This window comes from Dermacentor silvarum, chromosome 4, assembly GCF_013339745.2.
Source record: "Dermacentor silvarum isolate Dsil-2018 chromosome 4, BIME_Dsil_1.4, whole genome shotgun sequence".
Lineage (NCBI taxonomy): Eukaryota > Metazoa > Arthropoda > Arachnida > Ixodida > Ixodidae > Dermacentor > Dermacentor silvarum.
The window spans coordinates 81,245,890-81,273,847 of record NC_051157.2 but is presented as its reverse complement, the minus strand read 5'-3'; the positions used below and the strand labels follow the sequence as shown (position 1 = coordinate 81,273,847).

Genomic DNA, 27,958 nt, shown 5'->3' with positions numbered 1-27,958 from the left:
CTCCATGGCGACATAGTGGATTCTCAAAAAAGTAATCGTCAACACCTCAATTGTTTGGAATTTCTTACACAGCCGTGCTAAGGCCTTTGCAAGTATATTAAACTAAAAAATAGTACGAAATTTATCAGAAAGTATCTTGATCTAGCTAAATATATATAATTTTGTTTTACGCAAGCGAATTAGGCACATTACTACACCATGCAGAAAAAAAAAGTTGCATACATTCTACAGAAGACAAATTCACTAAATATTTATCCAAGCAACACTTTTTTTCTCGGCAATCACATAATTTACCATCGGTAATTAAAGGTTTTCTCAAATATTTCGCTTAATTGGTAAATTAAGCAATTAAACTATTCTGCGACCACACCTCCCCTTTTTGTCCATCAAACCAACCAACTTATATCCAGCGGCTCCTTTGCCCTTTCCCCGCAGTGAGTGAGTGCAGATATTTGAGGAACAAGCAGGCAAACAAAAATAAGACAGCGGACTTCACTATGGAATGATATTACCATCGCAGTAAGTGAGTTCATCGCGGAGAGAATCACTGAAGTCAGCTGCACCCCCGCTCCCTATTATTTTTATGGTAGTTTTGATGTATATTGATTATGCACAGTGCAACTAAATTGCGGCGAACGAATCTACAACTACATTTGAGCATTCTTAATGGACCGCACGGCAACAGTAGGCGTGGATACCCTCAGAACAAAACAGAAAAAGGTTCCAAATAGAGGCACTCCTCAGGGTTCAGTCTTATCGCCTATTCTCTTCAATGTCTCCCAGAGCATCTACAAAAGATTCCGCCCCTTCGTCACACAATATATGCGGATGACATTACCATTTGGACAACTCGAGGTTTGGATAGAGAACAGCAGGGCGCCCTGCAAGCGGCGGCAGACGCTGTCGCCGAATACGCCAAAGAGTGCAACCTGGAATGCTCCGCAGAAAAATCCGAGCTCCTCGTTTTCAAAAAGAAATCCAGAAGAAAAAGCACAGAGAGAGAGGCCATAGAAATACACCTAAACCAAAAACATATACCCAGAGTCCAAACACTCCGCATATTAGGCGTCTCCATGAAAAATAGTGGTCGCAATAACCACACTGTAAACGCACTAAAGCAAACTGCCTACAGCGTAGCTCGAATGATAAATAGAGTTGCCAGTCACAGACATGGCATGAAGGAAGAAGACTTACTACGCTTGACTCAGGCCCTTATCGTCTGTAGTCACGTACGCGACACCTTATCTGAACTTAACATCAACAGAAAAAGCCCAAATAAGTGTGTTACTGCGGAAAGCGTACAAACAAGCCCCCGGCCTTCCTCCAGGCACCGGAACAACGAAAATTCTATCCCTGGGCATCCACAACACCTTAGAAGAACTAACTGAAGCACACCGACATGCGCAAATCACACGCCTCAACCTCACTAGAACAGGCAGAGCAACACTTCGAAGGTTGCAATACCCCGTGGCGACAACCAAACATCAAGAAGTACTCCGCAAGTCCCTATACGAGCAAAGAATGGTGGCCCCTGTTCCGTGTAACATGCACCCGGAATATCACTTGGACAGGAGAAAAGCATGAGCGATAACAATAGAAATGAGATACGGCACTCTCTCCACTGCTCGCTGGACAGATGCGGCCATGTACCCGAATGGAGAGGGCATGGTAATCAGTGTGGCTGGACACAGACAGCAAGAACTGGTATCCGCCTCCGTTCGTACGCAGAGCGTCGCCGCAGCAGAAGAGGTCACCATTTCCCTCGCCATCTCGGCATCGAGACAAACCCAAGAACTATATATTCTTACAGACTGTCAGTCAGCATGTCGAGCCTACGTGAACGGTCATGTACATAAAATCGCATGTGATATTCTACATCGCCTCAACGAAATACCCCGCACCACGATAATTTGGACACCGGGACATGAAGGCGTCAGCGGAAACCATCGTGCACACACGATCGCCCGAGGTCACTGCAACCGGGCACTGCAAGAGACGCCAGAAGACCCAAGTCCAGACACACTACAAACTTACTACGATATACTGCAGCACTACCGCCTTTCGAGAAGAACGATGCCGCCACCGCACACATCCCTCACCAGAGCTGAAGCCACGACCTGGAGGCAACTCCAGACCAACACCTATCCTCACCTCACGCTCCTTCACGCGATGTACCCCACCCTTTATCAGCCCCTTTGTCCTTTTTGTATAGAGCGAGCTACCCTCTACCACACCACATGGGCATGCCAAAATATCCCCAATAACTCCCCAAATCGAAACGCAACGCCCGAACAGTGGGAGATGGTGCTTACCAGCTCGGCACTGGAGGATCAGCGAAAGCTTATCGTCAGAGCCGAAAGTGCTGCCACCGCCGCTGGGCCCTGGACTGAAAGCTCCACCCACCACGGAGATTGACGCATCTCCGTGCCCCATCAAAATAAAGTTTTGTCGCTCTCTCTCTCTTTTATGGTAGTTGTTTTTCTTTCAAATATATTTATTCATCTCTTAATACTACGCGTGAATTTGCCTCGTAGATGCTGGACATTGTCAAGTGCATGACTGATGCAAGTGACAATATTTGACAATGACAAAAGAGGCAGGCTTAAGTTGCTGCCCTCTAGGCTGATGACCGCATTCATCTTCCATATGGGAATGATACGTCTGAAAAGTACGGAAAAAATTGTCATGTACTACATAACTCCGATTTTTGTCGCTTGGCTAGTGTCCGCACGCATTCGTGAAACACGGCTTATACCATGTGCACAGCATAACTGACACAAAGAGTATCTGAATTTCAAAATGAGTACTATCTCCATTTTGCGCGCTCCAATAAATAATTACTTCCGTAGTTACTGGAGAGGGCGGGATCGCGAGAAATAAAAACAAAAGCGAGCAAAAAAATGCACCCAGACGGCAGTAATCTCGGGAAGTAATTACAGTGACTTGCACTGAAGCAGCGCCGTTAATCCGGCAGCCGATCGTGGCTTAGGGATTGGAAATGAGAACGCGCGTTTCGAAGTGGTGGTGCTTAAATTTCTAAGTATTAATGACACGGAGAACTGCCGGTGCGCGATGCCTAGGTTGTTCAGTTTCTTTTGGTTTCCTCTCGGAAATTTCTCGGGCGTTACAGTTATTTCCTTACGCATAAAGAACGGTCTCCGATCCGTTATCGCGCTCGATTTATTACGACAGTAAAATACACGTGAATAGTATTGCTGCGGCATTGCTTCTGCTTACCTAAGTTCTAAGTAAGATCTCAGGCGGACGTCATTCTGCGCACGAAAAGACTGAAAAAAAAAGAAAGACAGAAAAGTCAATACGCTGCAAAGCAAACGCACCTTCCCCTGAAATTCAAAGTCATTAATATTTCATACGTTCACTTGCGTGAAAAGGCTAAATAAGAAGAGCACTGTAATTTTGAAGTTTGTTAGCCTTTGGAGAGGCAGGAAGGAAAGAAAAAAAAGATTGATGCTGAACTGACGTCCAAAACAGACTAGAAATCTTTCTTTTTACAAGATTTCTTTTCCTTCCGATGCAAAAAAAAAGGAGGCGCTGGTTTTTAGGGGCTGGTCTCGTTTCCTATTTTATGGAGAGTCGAGGGCTCGTTCAGGATTCCTTTCTTTCGGCTCCACATTATTAATGAATTGAACAGGTCCAATGTAAAAACAGACTTCTCCAGACTACATTTGGCAGCGAGGATGGTCTACGGCAAACGACAGTCGGGTGTCGCGGAATGTTTTCAGGCATATGGCTGCCCCGCTGTTTTGCTGAATTTCGTAGTGAAGCTCGCAGATGGGCACATAACAAACGGCCATCTTCCGCGCGATACTTATATAAAGCTCTTAATGCGGCCTAGCACATTTCGCATGTATGAAAGGGTTTTCAGCGTGCGTACCGGGGCTGCGATTTATGGCTCCCGATGGCAGTTCCGTATCTATGCTAGTCCATGACAGCAAGTATTATTCTTTGTCACGAATTTTGCGCGACCCACTTTCAAAGAAAGCACACGCCTGTATGACTGGTTAAAGGAAAGATGCTTGCCAAGACCTAACTAATAGATTCAAATTTTACTTGTATGAATTCTTGATGATAAACACGTTTATGCTTCAAGTGCACAAGTTTCAATGCTTCAAGTACAGAGGAGCATGTTCTTCAAGAAAAAAAAAACAGTGACCAAAAGCTAGAAAGTATATGCCTAGTAGTCTTACTCTGCCGTTGAAAGAATGGCTGCTTGGTCATCTGAAAGCTAAGCCTTTAAGATGTACTAGAGGCACAGTTCGCTGTGATGACTGACAGACAACCTTGAAACAACATGCATGTCCTTGTCGACACCGTTGCATTGTTAATCTGTCATTTACTTTGCTCGCATTATTACTTTTTTTCGTTCAATAATAACTTATGCTCAAGGGATCATATATCACCCAAATTTCGATTCTATGGTTGATGGATAACAGTAGAGAAAGGATAAAATCTGCGTTTGCCATTTCGAGCTCCTGTATATCATGCTCTGCCTGTAAGACAGGCGAGTTGCTTAGAGAAGCCAACCCAATTTTTCAGGTAACGCGAACAGATTTCTTTTTACAGTTTTGCGTAATATGTGTCCCCTTTATTTATTACACTCTCGCTTATAACTTTCTATCTATAAAAATTCCGAGGTAAGCCTTTTTATTGCCGGCTATCCCGAAATCGCAAGTACACTACTCTGGCAAGAACAATAAAAAAAATTCAGAAATATATTTAGGCACAAACACAAACGCAAGCACATAAATAGTATCATTATAAGGATATCAGCATCTATCTATATAAATAACATTACATATCCGTGACATTTTCTTGCCGCCTACTGTGCATTTTATTTTTATTTGTTGCAAAGCATGTGTCTATCTTCTCCACTTCTTTTTCTTCTTTTTTACCTGTGAGACACTTCGAATTGTAAGATAGCCTCTCGGATGTTTCAGCGATTAAATTGTTTTGAAAGAACAGCGCAGCAGTGATAGAGTAAATGTAGGGATGTTGTTGTGTCGGCACAACATATTTCATGTCCAGCAGGACACCACGCGCAATGCGGTAACAAATGTTTAACTATTCAATTTGCTTCGGCGCAGTGATCAATGCCGATCGACACGGCATATTCGGAATAGCAAGAGAAAGAACAGTTGTTTAAATTGAAGACAAACAGGTTGACATGATAGAGATTGCATTAGACAACTGCTCCGTGCTAGGGTTAATAAAGATGGAGAGAAAGCCAGTAATGGTAGACGTGCATCAGGAGATAGAACAAAGGCATGGCATCAATTTTAATCCTCAGTACATTAAACGCCTTTAACTGAATGTTTTATACCACGTAGGTCGAGAAGTCGCAGTGGAGCGGTAAATAATCCTCACATCTTCCTCGCACGTTTATCTCAGACGTTCCAGCGATGCGCAGTTAGCCTCACTGCTAAATGGTAGAGCTGTCAACGAACGACCTTTAACAGAGAAGCTGTTTAACCTGGGCGTTTGCCGTCAGGTGTAACGCCGAAATGTGGGAGGTAGTGCAGAATGGGTCCAAGCGCAATGACACATACTCCTGTGAACTAGAGAAGCTGATTAAGCTCGAGGATGGTCCGTCGAATGTACGCCGCAAAACCTCCACCTGGCGATGACGTCAACATGCGCCGCCTAGCAACGCTTCGCCCCAACTGCGCCGACCGCGCCGAGCCTCGTCACAGCTGCGTGAGCCGTGACGTCATCGCGCGCCCCGCATCGTTTCGCCTTAGCTTTGCCGAGCCATGACGTCACCGCGTCAGTGCGGAGTGGTTGCCACAGCTGCGCAGAGGTGGAGCTAAGCCGTGACGTCACTGCACTGACCCACGGAATATATAGCTTCGTGTCGCCGCAGCGGCGACACAAAAGCCCCGCCGTGTCCGCGCGGAGCACATCGCCACGAAGTTGGGGTGGCCGAAGAAGAGCGTCACTCCCGAAAAAGAGGAAGCGTGGCGCGAAAGCCGCCGCGCCGCTACTCGAGAGCGAGCGAGACGACTTCGGTCCGATCCCAAGTATCGCGCCACCGAAGCGGCGGCGAAACGTTGGCGATTCGCGGAAGATCCGGAGTTACGAGCCCACGAACCCGAGCAAAAGCGTTTGAGCGTCCAGAAGCGTCCAGATACTTTAATTACCGATTGTTCGTTACTCCTTGGGCTGTCGATTATTCTTGGGTAATCTTGCGCAAAACGTGGCCGAGTCTTGAAGCATAACCTCGGCCAAGCGAAGTTTATCTTCACTGTGCTCATAGCTAGGTGGGGTCGTCCGCTTCGCTGTTTGCCCAGTCGTCGCACCACTAGTCTGAAGCTGCCCCTAATTTTTTGCCTACAGTGCTGCCTCAGTAGGTGACCCTTGGCTTTGTAATTCTGACCCCCGATTCAACAGTCCACGCGTAGCGGTGGTGTTCTGTCTGAATGGCGCACAGAAGTGAAGCGAATTTACGCATTAAAAGCAAAAGTTCTATGTTGTCTATCATATGGACTTCTGAATAATCCAATAGGCGCATTCGTAGAGTGTTCAGAGTGCGCGGAACGTTATTTTCTAAGATAATATGATCAACCTTTGTCTGACCATAAACAACTCTCAGTTTCCTTCCCTCTTTTTTTTTTGGGGGGGGGGGGGGGTCCATCGATTAAGGCCACATAGTTAACGTTTAAAAGTAGAAAACACACCCAGGTACCGTTTGAGGACCCCTTGTGTCATTATGTGCACATTTGCTTACGCGATTTGTTGTGCCAGTTTTGTCCAGGAGGGGCAAAGACAAACACGAACTTCAAGCTCGGGTCAACTGAACTCTCTGGTTACGCAATGTGACCCCAGTTCACTTCAGACTGCAGAATATTGCTTAATAGGGCAATTTTATTTCAATGGGAATTATACGGATGCTTCAGGTGCAAAAACGTCCTCGTCGGCACCGTAGTCGTGTCGCCGCGCTCGGTGGTGCATGCCCGGCTCGCGCGCCGTGGCTAAGTGGGCGTCCAGAGAGGGCCGGAGTTAGGCCGGAGTACTTTTGGCTCCGTCAATGCACCGTCAACGCTATGTTCAAGGCCTCATTGGAGGAGCCAGAGCAGCGTTCTGTCTTCGGCTGCTGGCGCGAGCGTTGTGCGCACGCCGCTATAAGCGCACGAGTGCTCCTGGTGAGCTGCTGTGTGTACGCACTGCTCAACGGGCAGTAAACGCCAAGTTAACGATATCTGATGTTTCACTGGGCACCGACCAACGCCGACGGTTTGCCGTTGGCCTCGTCTAATGCACCATCCAGGTGCGAAGCCTGCAACGTCACTGGCGACGTTCCTGATGACGCCTGCGTCGTGAGACGTCTGGTACCTGCCAGGGCGCTGTTTCTACTGCCCAGCATCAGTTGCCTTGTGTGCTACATTGCGCCAACATGTCACACTCGCATATAGTTGGAACACCGTCCGAGGAGTTCGAGCGTAACGCTAAACCTCGCTATCGCTGACAATGCTTCGCCCTTCGGGCGAAATTGACTTTTTTTCTGCTAATTATTGCCACGTTTGACGTGACTTCATTCCCTCAGCAATAGGCAAGAAGTAGTTTTTCTTCCTAGAATAGTTGGAATTCAAACAATTACTTGAACATGTGATTTGAGCCGATGATTTCACGCGCTTTACAAAGAAAAAAACGTGGCATGACTTTATAAAAAAAAATGGCTGCGGCTTAGCTCGGCTAACCTTGGATATGCAAAGCGAAAGCTTGGAGCCTGCGTAAGTCTTGGTTTCACTTAATTCACCTTTGATTTAGCTGTAATTATTATACTTAGGTATACACTCATCGTTAAGCCAGGCATAAATTATAAGCCAACAGGTCCAAGCGTTTTTCGAGCCGAACGGCTCACCCTTCCTCAGTCTGCGGTGCTAGCTTCGCGCGCTTGGCATTCAGGACCCTCTCCAATGAAGCCGCTCGCCGGGCGATATCCGCGGGATGGTCAGACGCCGCTTGCCGACGACGGCTCAAAGCCTCCCGCTCCCGCGCAACGCTCACAGAAGACGGCCCGGCCTCGCTCTCGTGCATGGCCAAGCTCGCACTGACTAGGCGAGGGCGGCGCTCCTCTTAGCAAGGCGCGCGGCGAGTCACGTGGTCAGGCGATGACCCAGCTGCGGAGACCGCATGTGCCAAGCCGGTGGCGGCGGCGGAGCTCGGCGCGGCGAGTCACGGGATGCGTTGCCAAGGTTACGGTGCAGCTGCGGTCAAATGAAGGTCAAATTGCTGGCGACGGCGAAACTTGGCTCGACTAGGTTGTTAAAGCTTACTTTTTAAAAAAAAAAACATGGCATGACCGCTTGTACTGCGACATCTAAATATCGTTACTGCGTAATTACAAAAACTCACTAGAAAATACACAAATAAACGTCTTACCATCAATTTGCTTTCAATGGAGACGGCAGCGCTTTGAAATCTGTGCGACGTTGACTTTACAAACCAGCATGGACGTAGCATCACAACTCATGACTAACTGGGTTATATGCTTCTTAGGTCTGACTGCGTCCACACAGCCTCTGCGACGCCGAAGAGCATCTTGCCTTGAGTGCTAACGCTTTGTTCATGGCGTCATCGCAATACACAGAAAGCCATACCCCCCCCCCCCCTCCATCCCCGCGCCCCCTTTCCAGCTTACCTTGCATTTTGCCGCTCAGACATCTGTCAAGGCCTCTCGAAAACTCAGATAACAGGGAATCAAATATTCGGTGGCTCAGATGACAGACACTGGGTTTAATGCAGACACCACTACTGTATTGCAGGTTCCAAGTACGCCGTGCTGCCGACGGGCGAACTTCTCATCCGTGAGACGGACCAGCAGGATGGCTTCCGCACCTATCGCTGCCAGACCCGTCATCGCCTGACCGGTGCCGTGTCGCAGAGCGTGACAGTGGGACAGCTCATATTGACAGGTGAGATGTTCACGAGGTCATCACCTGTAGGTGCTCGAAAAGTAGTTTGTGAAGTGGCGAGAAGGGGGTTGATAAGTTTAACAACTATGCATGACATAGAACTTTAAAGCAAATCTCTGGACCATTAATGACATTGCAGGCGGTGACTTTAAGCCCCGCTAAACTGAGGATTTTTAACAAGTTTAGGAAAGGCGTTAAAGGTGTCACTTCGACTACGGGCATAAAGAATTAAAGGGGGCACAAATCAATAAATAACTCCAAAAGAGAATGCATTTGAAAAAAATATAGCTGTTTCACCCGACAGGCGAAGCACCAATTGCGATAGCAAATTAGTAGAGAGCTATACGGAGTAAGGATAGTAGTTTTATCAGCTGTATCAACTTGGACATGCAGCAGTATCAGCAACGCGCATAACTGCGTTTTGCCCGCGTTCGCATCGAACGCGCGCGGCGTTTTTATATAAATACGTATTTGGTGCCGCAGCTGAACATCGCCTCCCCTCCCTCCCTCCATCCCGTCCCCCCACAGCCTTTCACGGGACGGAAATAGTTGCGTTTGCTTTCTATATATGGAAAGGAGGAAAGAGACGCTTAATTCTGCATGCCCTTACCAACCTTTCCCTTTCCCTCAAGAACCACTTACCTACAGCCCTTCATGAAGCACGGCCCAGAACGCGCGTTTGATCTCCTGACGTGCGTTCGCTCCCCGTGAAAGCGCGCGTCCCTCGCCCCCTTTCACTCGCACATACAGCGTCCGGAGCGCGGCGACGATTTCGTCGCCGTTGACGTCATACGGAACCTCACGGCGACGGCGACAGCGACGCCGACGGCAGAAATCTGCTTTGGAGTGTCCATATAATTGCTATCGCAATAAAAGGAGGGCGGAGGATCCTTCTCTTAATCGAAGGATTTCCGGAGACCTGCGCCCAGCGAAAGTGCAAAATTCTCCCGCGGAATTACTGGGCTTGGCGCCACTTATGAACGGGCACAATGGTTGCTTTTCGCTTGTAATTAGCCATTTAAGTGATTTTTGCTTATATATTCTGTGATCACATTTGCTGCGCAATCAGATTAGCTCACAAAAACAGCGTGGGGATTTGTTTAAGACATTGTGTGATTTCTTGCAGTGCAATATTGTATTGCAGATATATTAATATTCTTCGTACATTCTCCTGTATGCGGGGGAAACACTATCATTGCTAATTAAAAAAAAGTCAAGTTAGTATTGCCATTGAGTGGTTATTATTTTGCATTTATTTTGGTGGAGCGTAGGCAAACCACCAAAGACCAAATGTCATGTCCAGATCTAAAAAAAATCGCAGTTTCACCCGAAAGACGAAGCATCAATTGTGATTGCAAATTAGCAGAGAGCTATACGGAGTAAGGATAGTAGTTTTATCAGCTGTATAAACTTGGACATGCAGCAGAACCAGCAACGGTGCGAACGCGGGCAAAACACCAACGGCGTCGACAACAGTTCTGCGTGTTGCCGGTGCTGCTGCATGTCCAAGTTTATACAGCTGATTAAGCTACTATCATTACTCCGTATAGCTCTCTACAAATTTGCTATCCCAACTGATGCTTCGCCTTTAAGGTGAAACTGCGACAACTTTTTTATACAATTACGCATTTCGTGCCGCAGCTAAACGTCACCTCCCCTCCCTCCCCCCCCCCACGGCCTTTCGCGCGACGGAAGAAGTCGCGTTTTCTGTTATATATATATATATATATATATATATATATATATATATATATATATATGGTGATTGTAAAAAGGAGGAAAGAGACGCTTAATTCTGCATCCCTTGAGGGAGCACGGCGCAGAACGCGCGTTTGCTCTCCGCCGTGCGTTCGCTCCCCGTGAGAGCGCGCGACCCTCGCGCGCTTTCGCTCGCACATACAGCATACGGCGTGCGGCGACGATTTCATCGCCGTTCACGTCATGCGGAACTTCACGGCGACGGCGACGGCAGAAACCTGCTTTGAGTGTCCATAGAATTGCTATCGCAATAAAAATATATAATGCCGTACCAAAAGTATTTTAGGACATTATACTGGGTTTTGATATTTTGCGATTTCTCTTTACGTGAAATGATGATACGGAACAGCATAAATGCACGAATTGGTTCTTTATCTCCAGTTTGCTGGGCCACCATATTAATTTCATAAAATTGCGCCTTCAGAACAAAATGAACGAATAAATAATGAATAACTATGTATAATATCTCCCACACGAAATATTGTGCCGGTTCAGTCAATTTGAAGGTGTAGACACGTTAATACACGTGGGACTATCAAACTTACCAGGCAAATTAGTAAAAAGAACTTCAACCCCCCTCCTTCCCCCTAGCACGCACGTACGCACACGCTGCGCGTGCAGAAACGAGCAAACATGTATAAGACACACAAACGTTCAGACACGCACACAATATGTGCTCTTCCACCGCCTAACAATAACCTATTTGGTAATTTCCTTCGAACCACGCTTCCGAGATGTGCGGACGCCTCGTCGTTCTCGAACCTCCACCGGTTGTTTCCTAATCTCCCGCTTTACAAAGCTTGAGGCAAGTTCGGGCTGTCGAATTACTACTGTCGCAATCACGGCGGCTCCTGTTATACTGCTCCTGCTGAACGAGGCAAATGGGAGAAGCAGCACTATGCCACTTTAATGGAATGGAGAAAACATCTAGCTGGCACGGTTCATGCCACCTGAATATCTTCCAGTGAAGAGCATGGCGCGAGCGTCAGACGGGTAAAATTACTGCGATCGGCAAAAATTCGAAAATAAAGCGTGAGCGCGCGCGTGACAGAGAGAAAGATAGAGAGAGGCGGATATGGGGAGGGAGAGGGAGAAAGTGAAAAGCAGTACTCCTGGCGCGTCGACATGTTAACGAGGTGGGCTCGTTTGCGGTGGGTTATATATCCCGCGGCTGAGCGAAGAACTTCGGGAAGCGACAGCGTGGTTGAGTTTGACGCGCCCCAGCGCGCGTACGACTGCGCGGTTGTGTATGCAACGAGTTCGAGCGACAAGTTATCCGCAGTCGAGCGATGGTTGGGAGACGGTCGGCGGCGCGGAAGCGAAGCGCGCTGCATAATGTCAAATGCAGAGGAGTCCCTCGCGTCGAAGTCGTGCTTGCGCGGGGGCCGAAGAGGGGAAGCAGCAGAAGCTGCTCGCGCCGGCCGCGGAATCTGAATTAGAATTGTTCGTCGACGGTACTGACAGGCGCAGCCTGGAGCGGGGCCGACCGCCGGGTGTGCGTGCCGCTTTTAGCCAGCGAAAAGTTGGTCTCGGCGTCGAAAAGACGGCGCACACTGCGGAGAGCTTGAAGCAAATCGCTCGTGCAGTCTGCCGTATTTTTTAGATGCTTTCTTGTCCAATATACCTTAGTGCTTTAATACGAAGATTTAGCGCTGTGCTCCAGCTTAACAGATGGTTCAGAAAGAGGTTCATTGGCACAGCGTGGGTACTAAAGCGAAGGTAGAGGGGTCAGTTCTGGTCGCGCACGATGTGTTTATAAGGTTGACTCCGACAGTGGCCTTTATACTTTCTTTACAACCGCACTGCGCGAAATACTATTTGTTCCCTAGCGTTGACGACCTAAAACGTTTCGCATTCTAAGATGTTGCTGTTCAATGCACATTATGGGTCTGTCGGTACGTAACAGACGGTTCCAGGGGCTATAACATAAAATGATTCCAAGTTGTTTTGATTCCAATTTCTGCAATTAGCCTCCACAATTGGTCAAAACATTTTCGGGCCACTCGCAACTATGCTGCATGAAATCTCAACCTTGAACCTGGGAAGCAATTTTTACAATTATGTGAGGTCCTTTCTAGCTAATCGGATAGCTCGGGTCAAACTCGGGACAGTCACAGGCGGTCCATACAATTTAGGCAACAGCGGCACACCACAAGGTTCGGTATTGTCCCCACTCCTCTTTAACATTGCCATGCACAGGCTCTCGGAGGAATTGGCCAAAATCCCGAGCTCAGGGCAAGTCATATACGCTGACGATATCACAGTGTGGGTCCCCAGGGGGTCACTCGCTGTACTAGAGCAGACACTACAAGCAGCCGTAGACACCACAGAATCCTTCCTTAAGGGCACCGGACTGAGGCTATCACCTAGTAAATCTGAGCTGCTGCTCTTTAGACAGGGGAGACAGGGTGTTAGGAACCTTGCATCTTTAGAAACTCTGCCAATTACAATCACAGACAACACAGGACGGGTCATACCAAGAGTGGACACAATTAAAATTCTGGGTCTTCTCATTGACGCAAGGAGCTGTAATGCTACGGCTCTAAACCGTCTCACAGGGCAGGCCAACAGTACTTTAAGGCTCCTGGTCAGGGTCTCAAATCGAAATGCAGGTCTCAAGGAGGACAATCTCATCAGAGCATATCAGGCATTCTTCATAAGTCATGTCACGTACATTGCATCATACCTGAACTGGGGGAAAGGCGAGAAGGCTAAGCTGAACGCACTTATACGCTCCGGACTCAAAAGGGCTCTGGGGCTCCCGCATGGAACGAGTACCGAACTCCTCAACAAGTTAGGACTTCACAACACTATAGATGCGCTCATTGAGGCGCATTCGATGTCACAAATTGGAAGACTATCCAACACTAAGTCAGGGCGCAAATTTCTAGATGAAGTCAGAATTCTGCCTCGAGTAGGAGACGTCTCTAAATTCAAGCTACCCAAGGAGGTGGAGACACAATTACTTGTCGACCCCATACCTAGAAATATTCATCCTGTCCACAACAAGGGCAGAAGGGACGCCAGGGCCAAATGCATTCTGGGTAAATTGCACCAACAACAAAGCTCAGCTCTTTTTGTAGATGCAACTAGTTATGGATCGGGCAACCACTACGCTATTGCCGTGGTCGATGAGAATGGTAAATTAATAAGCGCGGTGTCACTAAGAACGAGCTCAATTCATGCCGCCGAAGAAGCAAGCATAGCACTTACAATTACAATGAGGAGAAACTCGGCGATTTTCTCCGATTCCGTACTCCGCCGGCTTCATCTCAATGGAAGCACACAAGTTACTTATACACAGTATTAATACTCATAATTACCATCAACTGGATAGCTCACACTTAGTCTGGTTTCCGGCTCATCAGGGCCACTAGGTCAGCCCCAATGGCTGCAATCCTAACGAGCAATCTCACTCTGCTGTGCGAGATCTCACATGCCGCGCATCAGATAGGGAACTGCTCCAGGATGACTGTGGCTCCTACAAAGCCCCACTTAGCACTTTTCACGAAATCACCTCACACTATAGGGACGGCAGGAGGTTTTTTCCTCCCCCCCCCCTCATAAGCTGAACAGAGCTCAGGCAGTCCCATTAAGAATGCTTCAAACTAAATCTTAACCTACACCGTTTGTGCTTAACAAAATTGACCAGGAGTTTCCCGCGGAATTTCAATGTTGTGGACACACTCCGTGTCTATTTGATCATATGTTCTGGCTGTTCCCCAACCAAAGGGCTTCGGACCTCAACAGTGAGGAGGACTGGAGTCGACGCATATCCAGCGAAGTCCTCCAAGATCAACTCCTGGCCGTCCGGAGAGCTCACGACATTGGGAAAGCCTTTGGCCTACCGGTGCCTACGTGGGCGGAGCCACCGACTTAGGCTGGGGGCTTTTGCCCCCGGGCCCTAGTTTCTCTGGACCAACATAAAGTTCTTGCCATGCCATGCCACTCCCAACTTCGCCTGTCTGTCACGTGACGTCACGAAAACCGCGATAGCTCCCCATCTGATATAACGTGTGCACACTGATTTTGCATGATTAAACCGCACGAAAGAAAAATAATCATTCCTCATTCGACGCCTTTTCACCATTAGCCATCTGCTATTAGTCCAATGTGTTCTGGCTACGCCCACTTCGCCTGTCTTTCACGCGACCTCACAAAACCGCGAAAACTCTCCACGTGAAAGTGACGGGTACGCGAAAAAAATGCATTAATATGCCGAACAAAACTGAAAATTTTTGTGAGTAGCCACAGACTGCCCCGTTCCGTAAGGAATAGAACATGGCTGCCCGCCGATCGCTCAGGCCCTCTCTACTCGCACCTGCCGGTGAACATGTATTTATTTGCGCATGATAAACCTTTTTGCGTGGCAGTAAAACGTTATCGGGCCCTTTCGGCATGCATACGACATCGCTCTGCCAACTTTTCCTTGCTGAGGATCCGTTTTAGCGGCATTCTTATCCTTCCGCTGCAAGCCGCCGCGATTTTCAACCAGCCACCGCAAGCTAAGTAAGGCGAAGCGGACCAATCGGAGAAGTTGGCACCACCCTCTTCATGCGGTTATCTGTTTTCACTGTGCTGGCTCTGCCCCATTGAAACCCTCTCCACTGGAGCGTGCTCCTCGCCTCTTGTCAGCCAATTAGATAAGAAAAGCCGCTGAGTGTAGGCACTGTTATTGGTTTTGAAAGCGAACAAGGATGAACTCCTATAAATGAGGAGAGTGTTTGATTGGGTTGTTTAGACAACGCTGCGCGTCACCGCCCGATGCTTGCGTCAGTGGTCACGTAAATTTGACGTCAGGAGTTTGGAATAATTTTACGTTATAGCGCCGCAGGTCAAGTTCGCTGCAGATAGTTCGCTATACTGGTGTGCTTTTATGAAAACTTTTCTTCGTCTGCTGCCTTTCATTGTATTTATTAAGCAGATATTTTTTCACGCTTTGTTTAGTCTAAAGTCTTTAAATTTTGCAGCGCAGCACTACAGCTGAATTACGTCGCTGCGTGACTTTCATAGAAACAGCGCGCTCTGTTACGTATATAGAAATAACCTTGCAAAACGAAGAAAACAGAATCTTAGTGTTTATAATTAATATTCCACGCGGAGGTGTGCACGAAGACCGGGGAAAAAGAAGAATTACGTCTGGCACAAAAAGGAAAAGAACGAGCAAAGTTATGGCGAAGTTTTACATAGCAAGCGTATATCCACATATGTGCACATGATGGTGCGCTAAGGCTTAGCAGGCCTTGTACAGAACCAGGTTCACGAGCGTGTGGCAGGTCGTTACCGAGGTGCGCGCCTCGTTAAAATAAAAGCCACTCCCTGGCGTGCACGGCCGAACGGCGTGCGGCTGCTTAATCCAGGCGTGACGGTGGATGGCTCCGTGCGCGCACCGATGGTTATCGTTGAGCGACAAGGAAGTGACAATTAAAATGCGAATTCATAATGGCACGCAATCACCTCTGGAGGGCGCCAGCAATCAGCCTGTCTTACACGAAGGCGATAAAAGTATAAACGAAATAAAATTCATCCTTAAAAGCAATCTATACATAAACAAAACGAACGCAAATCACAGTGAAAGCGGGAACCCCTTCATTTTGTTCTTCCGCTTCGCGTTTTGTTTGAAAATAAATTTATATGACAAACGAACAAGGTTCTCTTTAAGCAAGAGCGTGGAAATAGAGGTAGAGGCAGAGGTTGCATACTTAAACAACCTTCGGCAGAAAGAACATAATAATGGAAAATGACTCTGCAAAGGGGAGAGAAAGAGGAAGACACCTCAGGAAAGCGCGATACGGGATTCTTTTTTGCTTGAATCAGGCCGTTGTGCCCGTAGCATTTAGGCAAGATTTTCCGCGAACAAGCTATTAAAGAAACACCCGAAACAACAGAAACGGGGTACTCGTCCGGCGTTCCCCCCATAACAAGCGAATACCGTTGAAAACTCCAAACTTCGCGCAATGTTTGCTCTTTCTACTGCTAGAAAGGAAAGGGGGGGGGGGGGGGGGGAGGACCGCGTTCTCGTCTGAGCTTCGTCGTGCGCCTCGCTGCTTGCCTGCCTGCTTCGGTTTGGCTCAGCGTGATTCCCTTGCACTGTTTGCTTGACCGGCATTGTCATTTTTTCTTTCTTGTTCCTTCGCTCTCTCTCTGACCCTGCGTTGCGAAGAGCGGCACGCAGTCAACTCTGTTTGGACGCCGAAAACAACGACGGTTATGAACGCTGCTGCCGCCGCCCGGCGTTATGCCCCGAGTCATTCCTGGAATCGCTGCACCCTTTTCTTGCCTTTTCCGCGCCGTGTCTCGAAAGGCACGCGGAAGACTTTGTTTAGCTCCGGCCCCACCTATGAAGGCGCGGAATGAGAAATTCAACAACGAAAAGGAAAACGAAGCGAATATGCCGAAGTGGCGACGCGGGAATGGCGATAGCGCTGGCGAGTAACCTGCGCAGGCCGGGGAGCGTCGCGAAGTTAGCGGAGGAGTCACGAGGGGTGGTATTTATGCGCGGCGGCGAAAATGAGCGCTAGCTGCAGCTCGGTCAAGCACGCGAGCCTCGTGTTAACTTAATTTCAGAGTCGCCGCTTGCCCTCTTTAACGAAGGTTTGTTTCTTTGAAATTGGGAGCACCGCACGGACTAATTTGGAGGACCTTGCGTCCTCCCGGTAACATTCACCCGAGTTGGTTAAAAACGTTACCTGTGTTTGCGAAGTTGATTAACTCCAGCTGCCCGCTCTTGTCATTTTACTTCGAAAGCAGCGAGCGTTAACTTTCCCAGTTCCAGATGCATACTCATTTCGTATTCGAGAAAACCTGAAAAAAAAAAGGCTATTTGCATTTAGAACAAGAAACTTGAAATTTTAACGCTGTGTGAATGTAATTAGTTGTGATTTCCTTGGCAGCCAAGGCACGGTGCGATCTGTTCGGAGTGAGCATTACTTCTCAAGAGGCCTTTTGCCGACAATATCAAAACACCACGTGTGGGCACAAGTGACTCTCCAACCTCCGCAAATCCTTCCGCGTTAAAAAGATCACAGTGAAAGGCAGAGGGCTATTCTATTCGTTCTACATGTGAGCGACTATTCTATTCTACATGTGAGGCTACTCTATTCGTATGAGCGGCGTTAGGAACGCGTGCAACAGCTTGCGCATGGTAGCAAGTTGTAGATGAACAAGGCTAAAGTGAGACGGATAACCATGCACATGTGCATAGAAAAGTGTATTTTGGAAAGATGCGTTTAGGCGTTAGGATACAGGATGCGAGGAGCGCCCATGGCGCGACATCGCGAGAAGAGCGGGGGATCTGGTTCAAGCGCACTTGGTGGCCTTCCAGAGTCCCTATAGTCTAACACAATGGAAGTCATGGCAGTTGTAAATAAATAAAAAAATACATTTGTCATTTTCTTTGTTTATTTGGTCTTTCCTTTCCTTTATCATTATGTACAAAGATTCGGCTTCAAAGCGAGAAAAGAAAATACTGCAATACTGCAAACAAGTGTTCAATCCACGGCAGGAATGTAGTTTCTGAGTTAGCAAAGCTATTTTTAAGCGGGCAAAATGGATGGAGAACTGAAGCAGTTGTAGCGTTCGATACGATTTGTGTCTGTTTTGCAAACCTCCCTGTAAATCCGTCCAGTAAAACGCTGAAGGACGCGCGCTGATGATATTACGCACGCTTACTTATGACAGTGATTCGCAAAGTGTCCCTTCCCCCTCGCCTCCTCCCTCTGTCCCCCTTCAAAGCGGCACGGTATTCCTAGAGCCTATCGTTCGTGCAATATGGAGCCTAGCGCGCATTCTGTCATCCAGCCAAGGTGTGTGACCAGGCTAGTTGAGACGCTTTTTTTTTTCAGCATGGCAACGCGGCAGGTTGATCGGAGATGACGTGTAAGAGTGTATAAATATACGTGTGCCTTTCTTAATAAATCATACTTGACAGTCCGCGCTTGTGGACGCTTCTCCTGTCCCTCCTGTCCGTCCGCTGGTATCCTGTTTTTGACGACGCGTCCAGTCGCCCTCTCTTCGCACGTCCTTTTGCGCTAGAACAATGGTTACTTTGAGCCAATAAACACAAACCGTACCTTCATCACTGCGCAGTAGACGCTCCGCGTTTGGCTAAAGCCTGGAGCAGAGGCATTCTCTGGGAACTCGGGAAACTGCAAAATCGTACGAAAACGGCCAATGCAATATGCACACAACGCACACTGTTTTCCCGAAGGTGGTCAATCTCTGCGCGGTGCTTGCGGACTGACCACTTAGGCAAATCTAAGAAAGAGATAGGCTAACATTTATTTTGCTTCGTATGTGGGAGATACTCCTTTAGAAATGCATTTCGATATGTCAACCAAAGAGGGCATGCGAACAATGCTTTCTACAATTAACGTTGTTTTGCATTGTTGTCACGCTCAAGCCGTATGTTGTGTGGTAAGCATCACGGCTCTACAACATTTTATTAACAAACCGCGCAGCAGCCTGTCGCAAAAAAAAAAAAAATAGAGAGAGGACAATAAATAAACCCTCAATCTGCCTCAAGCACATATTCCAAATTTTTTCTTTTTTTTCTTTTTTACTGCGATGAACATGAATGAAGGAGTTTTTGTCACCATACGCTGGTGACGGCTACTGCTTTTCACATCATTATTATACAATTTATCTTTTAAAAATATATCTCTCACTCAAGGACATTCTCCGTGATTTACTGGCAAGCATCCGCCGTGACCAAGGCCGAGATTTACAAAATTTCTCTTTAGTAGCTGCGATGTCTAATCGGGCGATGCATGTACGCGAACTGGTGCTATAGCTGTCAAAGTGACAGTGAACAAGGTTGGAAAAATTCGGGTCCATTTTTTCTCCAGTGGCGTTCGGAACGATTCAGACCCTAATGTTGTAAGCACGTCAGTGGTTGCTCCGGACGTACGTGTTGTATGTGCCGCCAAAACTCGCAGGTTTATGACGTAAGCTTTGAACTAAACGCCTCTGTTCCGCCACGGCTGCGTTAGCCACTGCAGTAAACCAGGCTAACGACCGAGGCGTTGAGCGAGCTTTCTCTATACCAACTGGCGAAAATACGGCAGCAGGATTCCACATTAACAAGTCCCAGTGCACGAAGAGGGCCAGCCCATGCGTAGTCTTCGGGCAAACGAGCATTCTTTAGGCTTTCGCTCTCTCACAGCATGGATTCCTTTTTCTTTTTTCTTTTTTTTGCTCGAGGAGGAATAGCGTTTCGACGAAGTGTGCTGCGCCGGGACTTCAGGCCAAACTGCGGCCCCCACTCGACGTTCTGCGCGCAAACACTCGTATACCCGTGGCGGCTCGCAATTTATGCGGCTGGCGGCGTACGATGGGCTGTTGTAAGAGAAGAGAGATGGTTAGGCCTTGAGGGGCTGGGTGCAGAGTGAGGTAACCGCCTGTACACTCCGTACAGTACCGTCGAAGCCAGAGGACGCGTTATCTAGCGAGGGATGGAAATTCCGCTGCAATAAACAGGGATAAAGGACTACATTGACTGCAGGAAGGCATCTGTTTACACTTTTGTCGTAACGTAGTTTTTGCGTTGGTTCTTCCTTTTTTTATTTTTTTTCAAACGCATGTTTCAAAAACCGTAAATATTTCGAGACACAATAGGCGAATGAACGTGTGAGTCGATACAAAACCTCTATACTATTTCAGACATGTTTCGTGTATTATGAGCACTGTCTTATGTCGAATATCACGTTTATTGCAAGAAATCTTTCTGGTACAACTGTTATGGTATGCATTGTAAGCAAATAAATAAATAAATTAATTAAAGCTATACATCCAAGAACAGAGCTACAAAACAGAAACAAAAAACGAAAAAAAAATTAAACACGTAATTTGTATATTGCTTAACTGATTCCAATATATCATTGAACCGCATTTCCAGTGGTGAAAATAAAAAAAAAACATGATGACGATGATGATGATATACAGTGTTATATAGAAACAAAGTTACAATGGTAAATAAGAACAGCACGGTATGATGCAACAGACAAGTCAAACAAAGCAGGAAATGGTGTATTCTTTAGGTATAGTGCAAAACAATACTAGCACTCTGGTACAAAATTTGTGTCAGATAATTGCAAGGTAGATACAAATCACTGCATTCACGGAAACAAGGACAAGTAAACATGGTTCCAAGAGAAAAGTAAATAAAAAAGAGCATAATTATCAAACAGTGCAGTCGAAAATCTCGAGTCATCCACCGTGGTTCGATAACAAAATTTCGCTTTGGTTACGGCAGAACGAGTAATGCGAGCAACACGCACTAAATGCCCGCGCGAAGAGAGCGGCCATTTCACCGTAATGTGTGCTCGCTTTCGGGAAGAAAAAATATGTTTTCTTTTTTTTTTTTTACGAGTACACTTAGCACACGTTTTGTTAAAGAGTTTAACGGTAAACTATTAAGACCATGGTATATCGGAAGTGCAGATGCTCTGTGATTACCAAAGGTAATTATTCTAAAAGCCTGGTTTGCAAGAGGATAAAAGGCTGTTAAATCAGCAGAACAGCTTTTACCGCAGATGGAAGTATACGATTGGTAACACGGCTGTGAAGGAAAGCGTAGCAACGGGGGATCGGAGAATGGTGGTTGCTACATTTACTCTATTGCCCCAATGAGCTCACGAATGCCAAAGTAAGTAACGGGACTTGCCTCTTGCAGGTGATTTCATCACAACAGCCCCATCTACATCTTCCATCCAATCGGGCAAGCAAACTGTGCTCTTGCGCGCTGTTTACACAAATTACTATGCCGCCATTAGTTTGGAAATCCGCTCCACGGGAGAGCTGGCTTTGGAATTATGAAATGTGTCCGTTAGTGCCTTCGGGAAAAGCGCGCTTACGATTGGCTGGAGCCGGCGGGGGTCACAACACTGCGCGGTATTAACGCGACGAACTCCATAGGGCGTGAGCTCCTCTCGTCGGCGCAACGGCATCGAGACGCGACTGCCGCAGGCGCGCTCACCGCCGCCACCACTCGACTCGTCCTTTCCGCCTTCCTCTACGTCCGGCGCATCATCTCGCTGAGCGCCTTCGTACTCAGCAGGTCGAGCGGCATGTATAAATAATTCGGACTCGCCAGGCCACTAGGTGCGAGGGTGCCTGCTGCGCTATTGGATCCACTCCGCCACGCCACGCGCGTGCTCTTCGAATACCAACGACATAGGACCAGAGAAGCCAGCGGGCAATTAGGGGGGAGGGAGGGGGGCACGTTAGGGTACCTAATTGGCAAGCGGGGGGCGACCCCGAGGTTGACGATGACGACTTGCGCAGGCCCTCTCGTTGTGCGCCCATCCTCCTGACAAGGCCGGAACGACGGCTCCCTCTTTCCACCACCTTCCCGCTCTCTCCTTGCTCACTTAACGACGCCAAGTGGCAAACTCTCTCCTCCTCAACCGCAACCGCGCCGCTGTTAAGCATATCCCATCAGCATCGGCTTCCATCTTAGTACTGATGTGGGCGTTAGTGAATGAACGTTTGCGTGCTTTTGTGTCTATTTGCGTACGTAGTACGTGATTCCGCGCCTCTGTTCCGGTGTTGGTGCGTGCGGATGTCACGCTCGCGCGCTTCGCGAGACGACCTCGCCTCGCTTGAATCTTCATTCGACCGCAGACCGCAAGAGCGGTCGATTTAATTTGGGCACTCGTTGTCGCATCATTGCGGCGTCCCGTGGAGAGTACGTTTGGTTTAAGCCATCATCACTGTGGGAAAATCTGCATCACGAGACGTTTGTGTGCAATATAAGATAGAAAGAATGCAAACGCTACGCCATTTCGTTTTACATGAGGTGCCACTATAAAAAAAAAAAAAAAAAGACAAGAGACGTGTGAAGAAATAAATAAGGCTAGGAATTATGAAGACGTTAAAACATAATGAGCGCTTTCAAGAGGTTATATTTCTGTCCGCCGCCCAAAGCATGCGCAAACGGAGGCGAGAAAATAAAATCGTGTGAAACGGTTATAAAATATAAATAAATTGTGGGGCTTTACGGGCCTTAAACCACGATCTGATTATGAGGAACGCCGTAGTGGGGGACTCTGGAAAAATGTCACAGTTTCGCCCTAAGGGCGAAGCAATGAATGAGATAGCAACACAGCAATGTCATACGAAGTAAGGTGAGCGGCTTTGGTAGCAACAACACGCAGAACTGTTGTCGACGCCATCGGCGTTTTGTCCGCGTTAGCTCAAAATGCGTGCGGCGTTGGTGACTGTTGCTGGATAAAGTCTCGCTGTACATATTTCAGCGTGTGTGCGGCGTTGCGAGTATTTCGTAAACGGTACACTTTGTTTACATTTCATTCATCGCTGATAAATGCAGCGCGACGACGCAGAGTTCAAGTCAGTCCGACCAATACGCTGTAGCCACAATTCTCGCCGAACGGCATTTTCTTTTCCTCGCGGAAGGAAAAACAGCTTCTTTCCATTCTCGTACCTGTTTTTGCAACTGCGAGCACAGCAGGTCGGCATCGCGAGACGTGCAGGGCCAACGCGCCAGACTCGAACGCGGTGGAACGCCCGCCACAAAACACTCGCACGCCGTGCCAAAAATAAACAACGCAGTGGACAGACAAAATGGCGCCTTCACTACCTTCAGAAAAGCTAGTGCGTCGTGCTTGAAAAGCTTGCAGATTCTTAGCGCCGCCGAGTTTACACGGCGATAGTGGCGCTGCCATCGAGAGCGTCAGCGCCGAGCGCGTCCGCAAGGAAACGGTCGGCTCTCGCATCGAGTATTGCTTGCTTGAGGTGATGTTTTTTGCAATGCAAGCGTTTTTATTATTTCACTGGTCTACAAAGCATGATACTTGCCGTATTTATCTCTCGAACACTCTTCCAATGAATCGCTTTAGACCGCAGCGCTCTAGTCCGTTTAGCGGAAAGATTTGAACAAGCCCATCTTTTCGGCCAACAGCCATGCCACCCCTCAACTGGCTCCATTTACAATCTGCAAGACACGCGGGAGAGGAGGAGCCTGCATGGGCGACACGAATGGCGCTACTTTATTTTTTTTAGGGACTTTATTGCTGGAGCCTCTGATATAAATAGGCACTTGGTGCCGCAGCTAAACGTCGCCTCCCTTCCCTCCCCCTCCCCCACGGCCTCTCGCGCGTCTGAAGAAGGCGCGTTTGCTCTACATATATGGTGATTGTAAAGGAGAAAAGAGACGCCTACTTCTGCAGCCCTTAAGCGAGCACGGCGCAGAACGCGCGTTTGTTCTCCGCCGTGCGTTCACTCCCCGTGAAAGACGCGCCCCTCGCACCCTTTCACTCGCACATACAGCGTTCGGCATTTTGGCGCTGAGCCGTGCTCCCTCAAGGGCTGCAGAAGATAGCGCCAACCTTTCCCTTTCCCTCAAGAACCACTTATCATCATATCACCGGCGACGATTTCATCTCCAAATGACGTCATACGGAACCTCACGGCGACGGCGACGCCGATGGCAGAAATCTGCTTTTGAGTGTCCATATAATTGCTATCGCAATAATAATTTAGACCACCTGGGGTTCTTTAACGTGCAGCCAAATCTAAGTACATGGGTGTTTTCGCATTTCGGTTATGTCGATAAAGGTGTTCAGTAACAACTAATGAATACCAGCAATAAGAAACATTGGGTTGTATCAGAGCTAGAATCACTTAATATCAATGACGCTAACCACACCGCGTCACACACCGTTGCTCGGAACCACTTTTGTTTTGTGGGTGGTGGTCTTCGTTGCGAGAATTTCTTGTCAGTTCGTTCTCTAGTTGGTTTGCATCATCTGGTATGGCAACCGGCAGAGGAGCAAGTAGACGGCGTGGTATCCATTAAGATAGTGTCCAAGTTCAGCTTGTTCATCGTGTTCTGTAGGAGAGGCATGAAACATGCGCTATTGAACCGTCCTACAGCCCTTTCCCCCGCACTAGACTACAGCCTGTCACCGACAGGGGAGGTATACAATGGAACATTTCTCTCCTGCTTTACTATCAAGGTAAACTGCACAGCAGAGCACCGCTTACGCGTCTCTTCGGCGCTTTAAAGCTTGAGGTTGCCAAAGGTGCACCGGCACGCATCAACAGCAGGCTCCTGAAAGCGCCACATTTTGCATTACAATCCCAGTAAACGGTTCCTCACGAATACAAACTACCACTCGTTGAAAACATGGTCCCAAACACAAAGATAGAAGAGGAGACAATGTTCTGGGAGGTGAGGCGAACTCTGTCCAAGAAAACTTACGTCGAGGCGTAGAGATGTCCGCAGTAGCTGGAATGCACTTCTGCGGCGAAATAATTTCCTACTGTTAGGTTAAACGTGTAAGTATCCTTGTGACCCTTCGGGTATACTCTGTATGAGATTTAAACGAACACAAAACAGTAGCGTAGCTCTTTTGCTTTTGTCATTTCCAAGCGCTAATTGGAAGTGTTCCTTATCTTCTACACTCAAACATTTTAAACAGCGACTTCCGCATCAGTGCCGTACGACACGAGCACAATCGTTCCGCTCTTGGAGCGTATTGAAATTGTAATCGAAATTCTTCAAGGTCTCCTTCTGTAACGTCCAATTTCCGCACGCATAGAACGAAACGGCGCAAGCGCTTGGGGAGTATTATAATTAATGCTTCCCAGACTGGGGATTCGTCGAATTCAGATCCGAAATATTCCACAAGGGACTCACTTCAACGCCACGAGTAATTTCTTTTGCATCGCCGAGCTTTTCTAGGCGGAATTTATTACATTAAGTTTTTTGGGGGGGCCAGCCGCGCTTTTCCGCTCTGGCCTGGTTTTTTAATTAGATTCGGAAGCCTCCCAAAACAGTGTTTCGTTTTTTTTTTCTTTTCTCCCTGTTTCTCCTCTCCCCCTTCGTCTTCACTTGCATCACGGCGCAGCCTCTCCGGCAATCCTTTTAAGGCCATGGCGTCCGTCGTCAGTTGGCCCCTGGCTAGAATGTGTGTGTGCGTAATGGCGCACGAGAACCGCCTCTTTTGGCGGGCAGAAGGCCGGTGGCCTAAATGGATTGGCGCGGGCTCCCGAAGCTGTAAACTGTTTACGATTGTCTAACGCCATTTTCGAGCCGCGCGAAGTGGAGAGCCCAGTGGGCGAAGGCCCCCCCCCCCCCCCCCCTTCCCTCTCCTTTGTAGCGCACCCCGAGCCCTCACTTTCCGGCACCGGGGCTTCACAGCACTCTGGTCACGCTTGCCTCGCAACTCGATTGCAGTCCGCCCCCGTCCGCCGCGATCGCCTCGGCTGCAACGCTCGAGTGGCTGGCCTCGTCGTCTTTGTCCGTGGATTGGCTTGGATGCGAACTGTTAGAGCGGCCCCTCTGTTGTCGAATGGGTTGCAAGCCAGAGAGGGGAAAGGGAGGAGGTGTCTGTAAAGAATACATTCGTGTGCAATGGCCTGCAGCGCTGACCGAAAATAACAACGGAACTTGTTGCAGCAAAAAAAAAAAAAGAACAAGAAGAAGAAAAAAAGGTAGTGGAATGGGGAAACGTCATAACGTTTTAAAACCCAAAATGGGCCTTGACTTTGAATGGCTAGGAAAGAAAGTAAGGTGCTGTATAGGTAAACGAGCAGCACGGCGACATCGTTCTTAAAGCCGCCCGTGTGCCTTCAACTGCTGGAGGAAACGAAATAAGAAAGAAATGATAAAAAACGACGCTTCAATAACCTTACTTTTCCCCTTTCACGTTGTGCCACTTTCGAATGGCAAAAGGAACAAAACAATATTAAGCACATGAACGAGGTCATCGAATAAACGAAATCTTTTTATTGTGCAACGCCGGCTCGATTAGGAGCGAGTCGTAATGTCGTCAATGGGCTCAGAGACAAACGTAAAGAGGGGCTGAGAAAATGAAATTCATTACGATTGTATCAGTTACGCTCTTTTATTTGTCATTGTGGGTTTTGTACACTCAAGCTAATATATTCGGGTGCATGAAAACTTTAGAAGGCACATAAACACCTTCACTCCCTATGAAAGTCATTGCTGCCGCTGCCAGAATAAAACTGAATTTCAAAAGGGAGAAACGTTCTTCGCATAAAGCTGCCAACGAAAGGGCTCGCGAGAGCAACTTGAGGTCTCTCTTGTGTGTGCTATCGCAGACGTACGCGGGCTCTCACTCATCAATCGCCGCTTGTGGTACACGTTGGCGAGCTTCCGCTAGCAAGGCGCAGATACTAGGTCTCTTGGTGAAGCCTCCGTGGTTGATGCGGTGCTGTAATGTGGCGCCATCTAGCATTTACTCGGCGGATGACGGCGGTTAGCTCATAGATCTCAATGTCCACTTGTGTGTGTTTTACAGCGTAAGGCTGTTATGGGCTCATTCCAATAACCGTTTCTGGTCGCGATGATGCCGCCGCCGCCCCCAAGCGTAACTGCTGTCGCCGGAAATGCGAAAAAAAGTACCCGCTCTCCACCGGGATCGAGCCCAGGCCCGCTGCGTGGGAGTCGGATACTTTACCACTGAGCCATGCAAGCGCTTGCTATCAGGCAGAAGAAAAACAATTTTTATACGCGCCCTATAGGCCGGCGCACAGGCGGAGACGACCGGATCCTCCGCCAGTATGGTGGCGCCATCTAGTTAACATGCCTGCAACCGACGCATGCGACGAGATGCGATTCAGACGCGATGCGATTCAGACGAAGCGCACAATCAACGCTATTCCGATGTTAGATGTGCGCCACGTATTCTGGGTGCCTCTTCGGTACACGTTATGGCATCTCCTCGCAAGGTACGAACCGCTGCTGAAGAAGCGAATCGAGAGCTACGTGCGCGGCTACAACCAGGCTTCATCGGGCTCAGCAGACTGCTGTGCAGAGAGCACTGCAAGCCGCAGCTCGCCGTCGACGCCAACACAGGGCGAACAGTTCAGATCGTTCTCGTCAAAATCGAGTCGAAGACACTTTGCCGCGAAGGCCTTGTTGTGCGTGGTGCCGAAATTGGAGCTACTCTTGCGCCGCTCAACCGGCTTACGCTGTGACTGTGCTGCGTATCTCAGCAATACGTGCTATCACAAGTTAAAGTTTGAGTTGTTACGCATCTCAGAAGCACATATCACACACGAGGGACTTTTCAAAGGAGACTTCACTAGCCAGGGCAAACGTTATGCTGTGGAAGCGATGTAGGACAAACGAGGTTTGGCTGCAGGTTGGTAATTATTCAACGTCGTTTCCTCCCAAGTCATGCGAAAATGACATTTCACTGACATGGAATCCTTATTAATTCATCTAGATGTCGCGGAGAACATGAAATAAAAAAAAAACACTTGGTGGACCACATATG

The 27,958-nt window shown here is 48.1% G+C and overlaps 1 protein-coding gene across 1 annotated transcript in view; it reads left to right on the top strand.

The window, feature by feature from the left end:
- Positions 1-27,958, top strand: part of LOC119448722 (Down syndrome cell adhesion molecule-like protein Dscam2) — a 355,923-nt gene that overhangs the window by 121,078 nt on the left and 206,887 nt on the right. Inside the window, exon 4 of the mRNA XM_049666474.1 lies at positions 8,784-8,933. Coding sequence (XP_049522431.1) covers positions 8,784-8,933 — 150 coding nt within the window. The remainder of the gene's footprint in view (positions 1-8,783; positions 8,934-27,958) is intronic.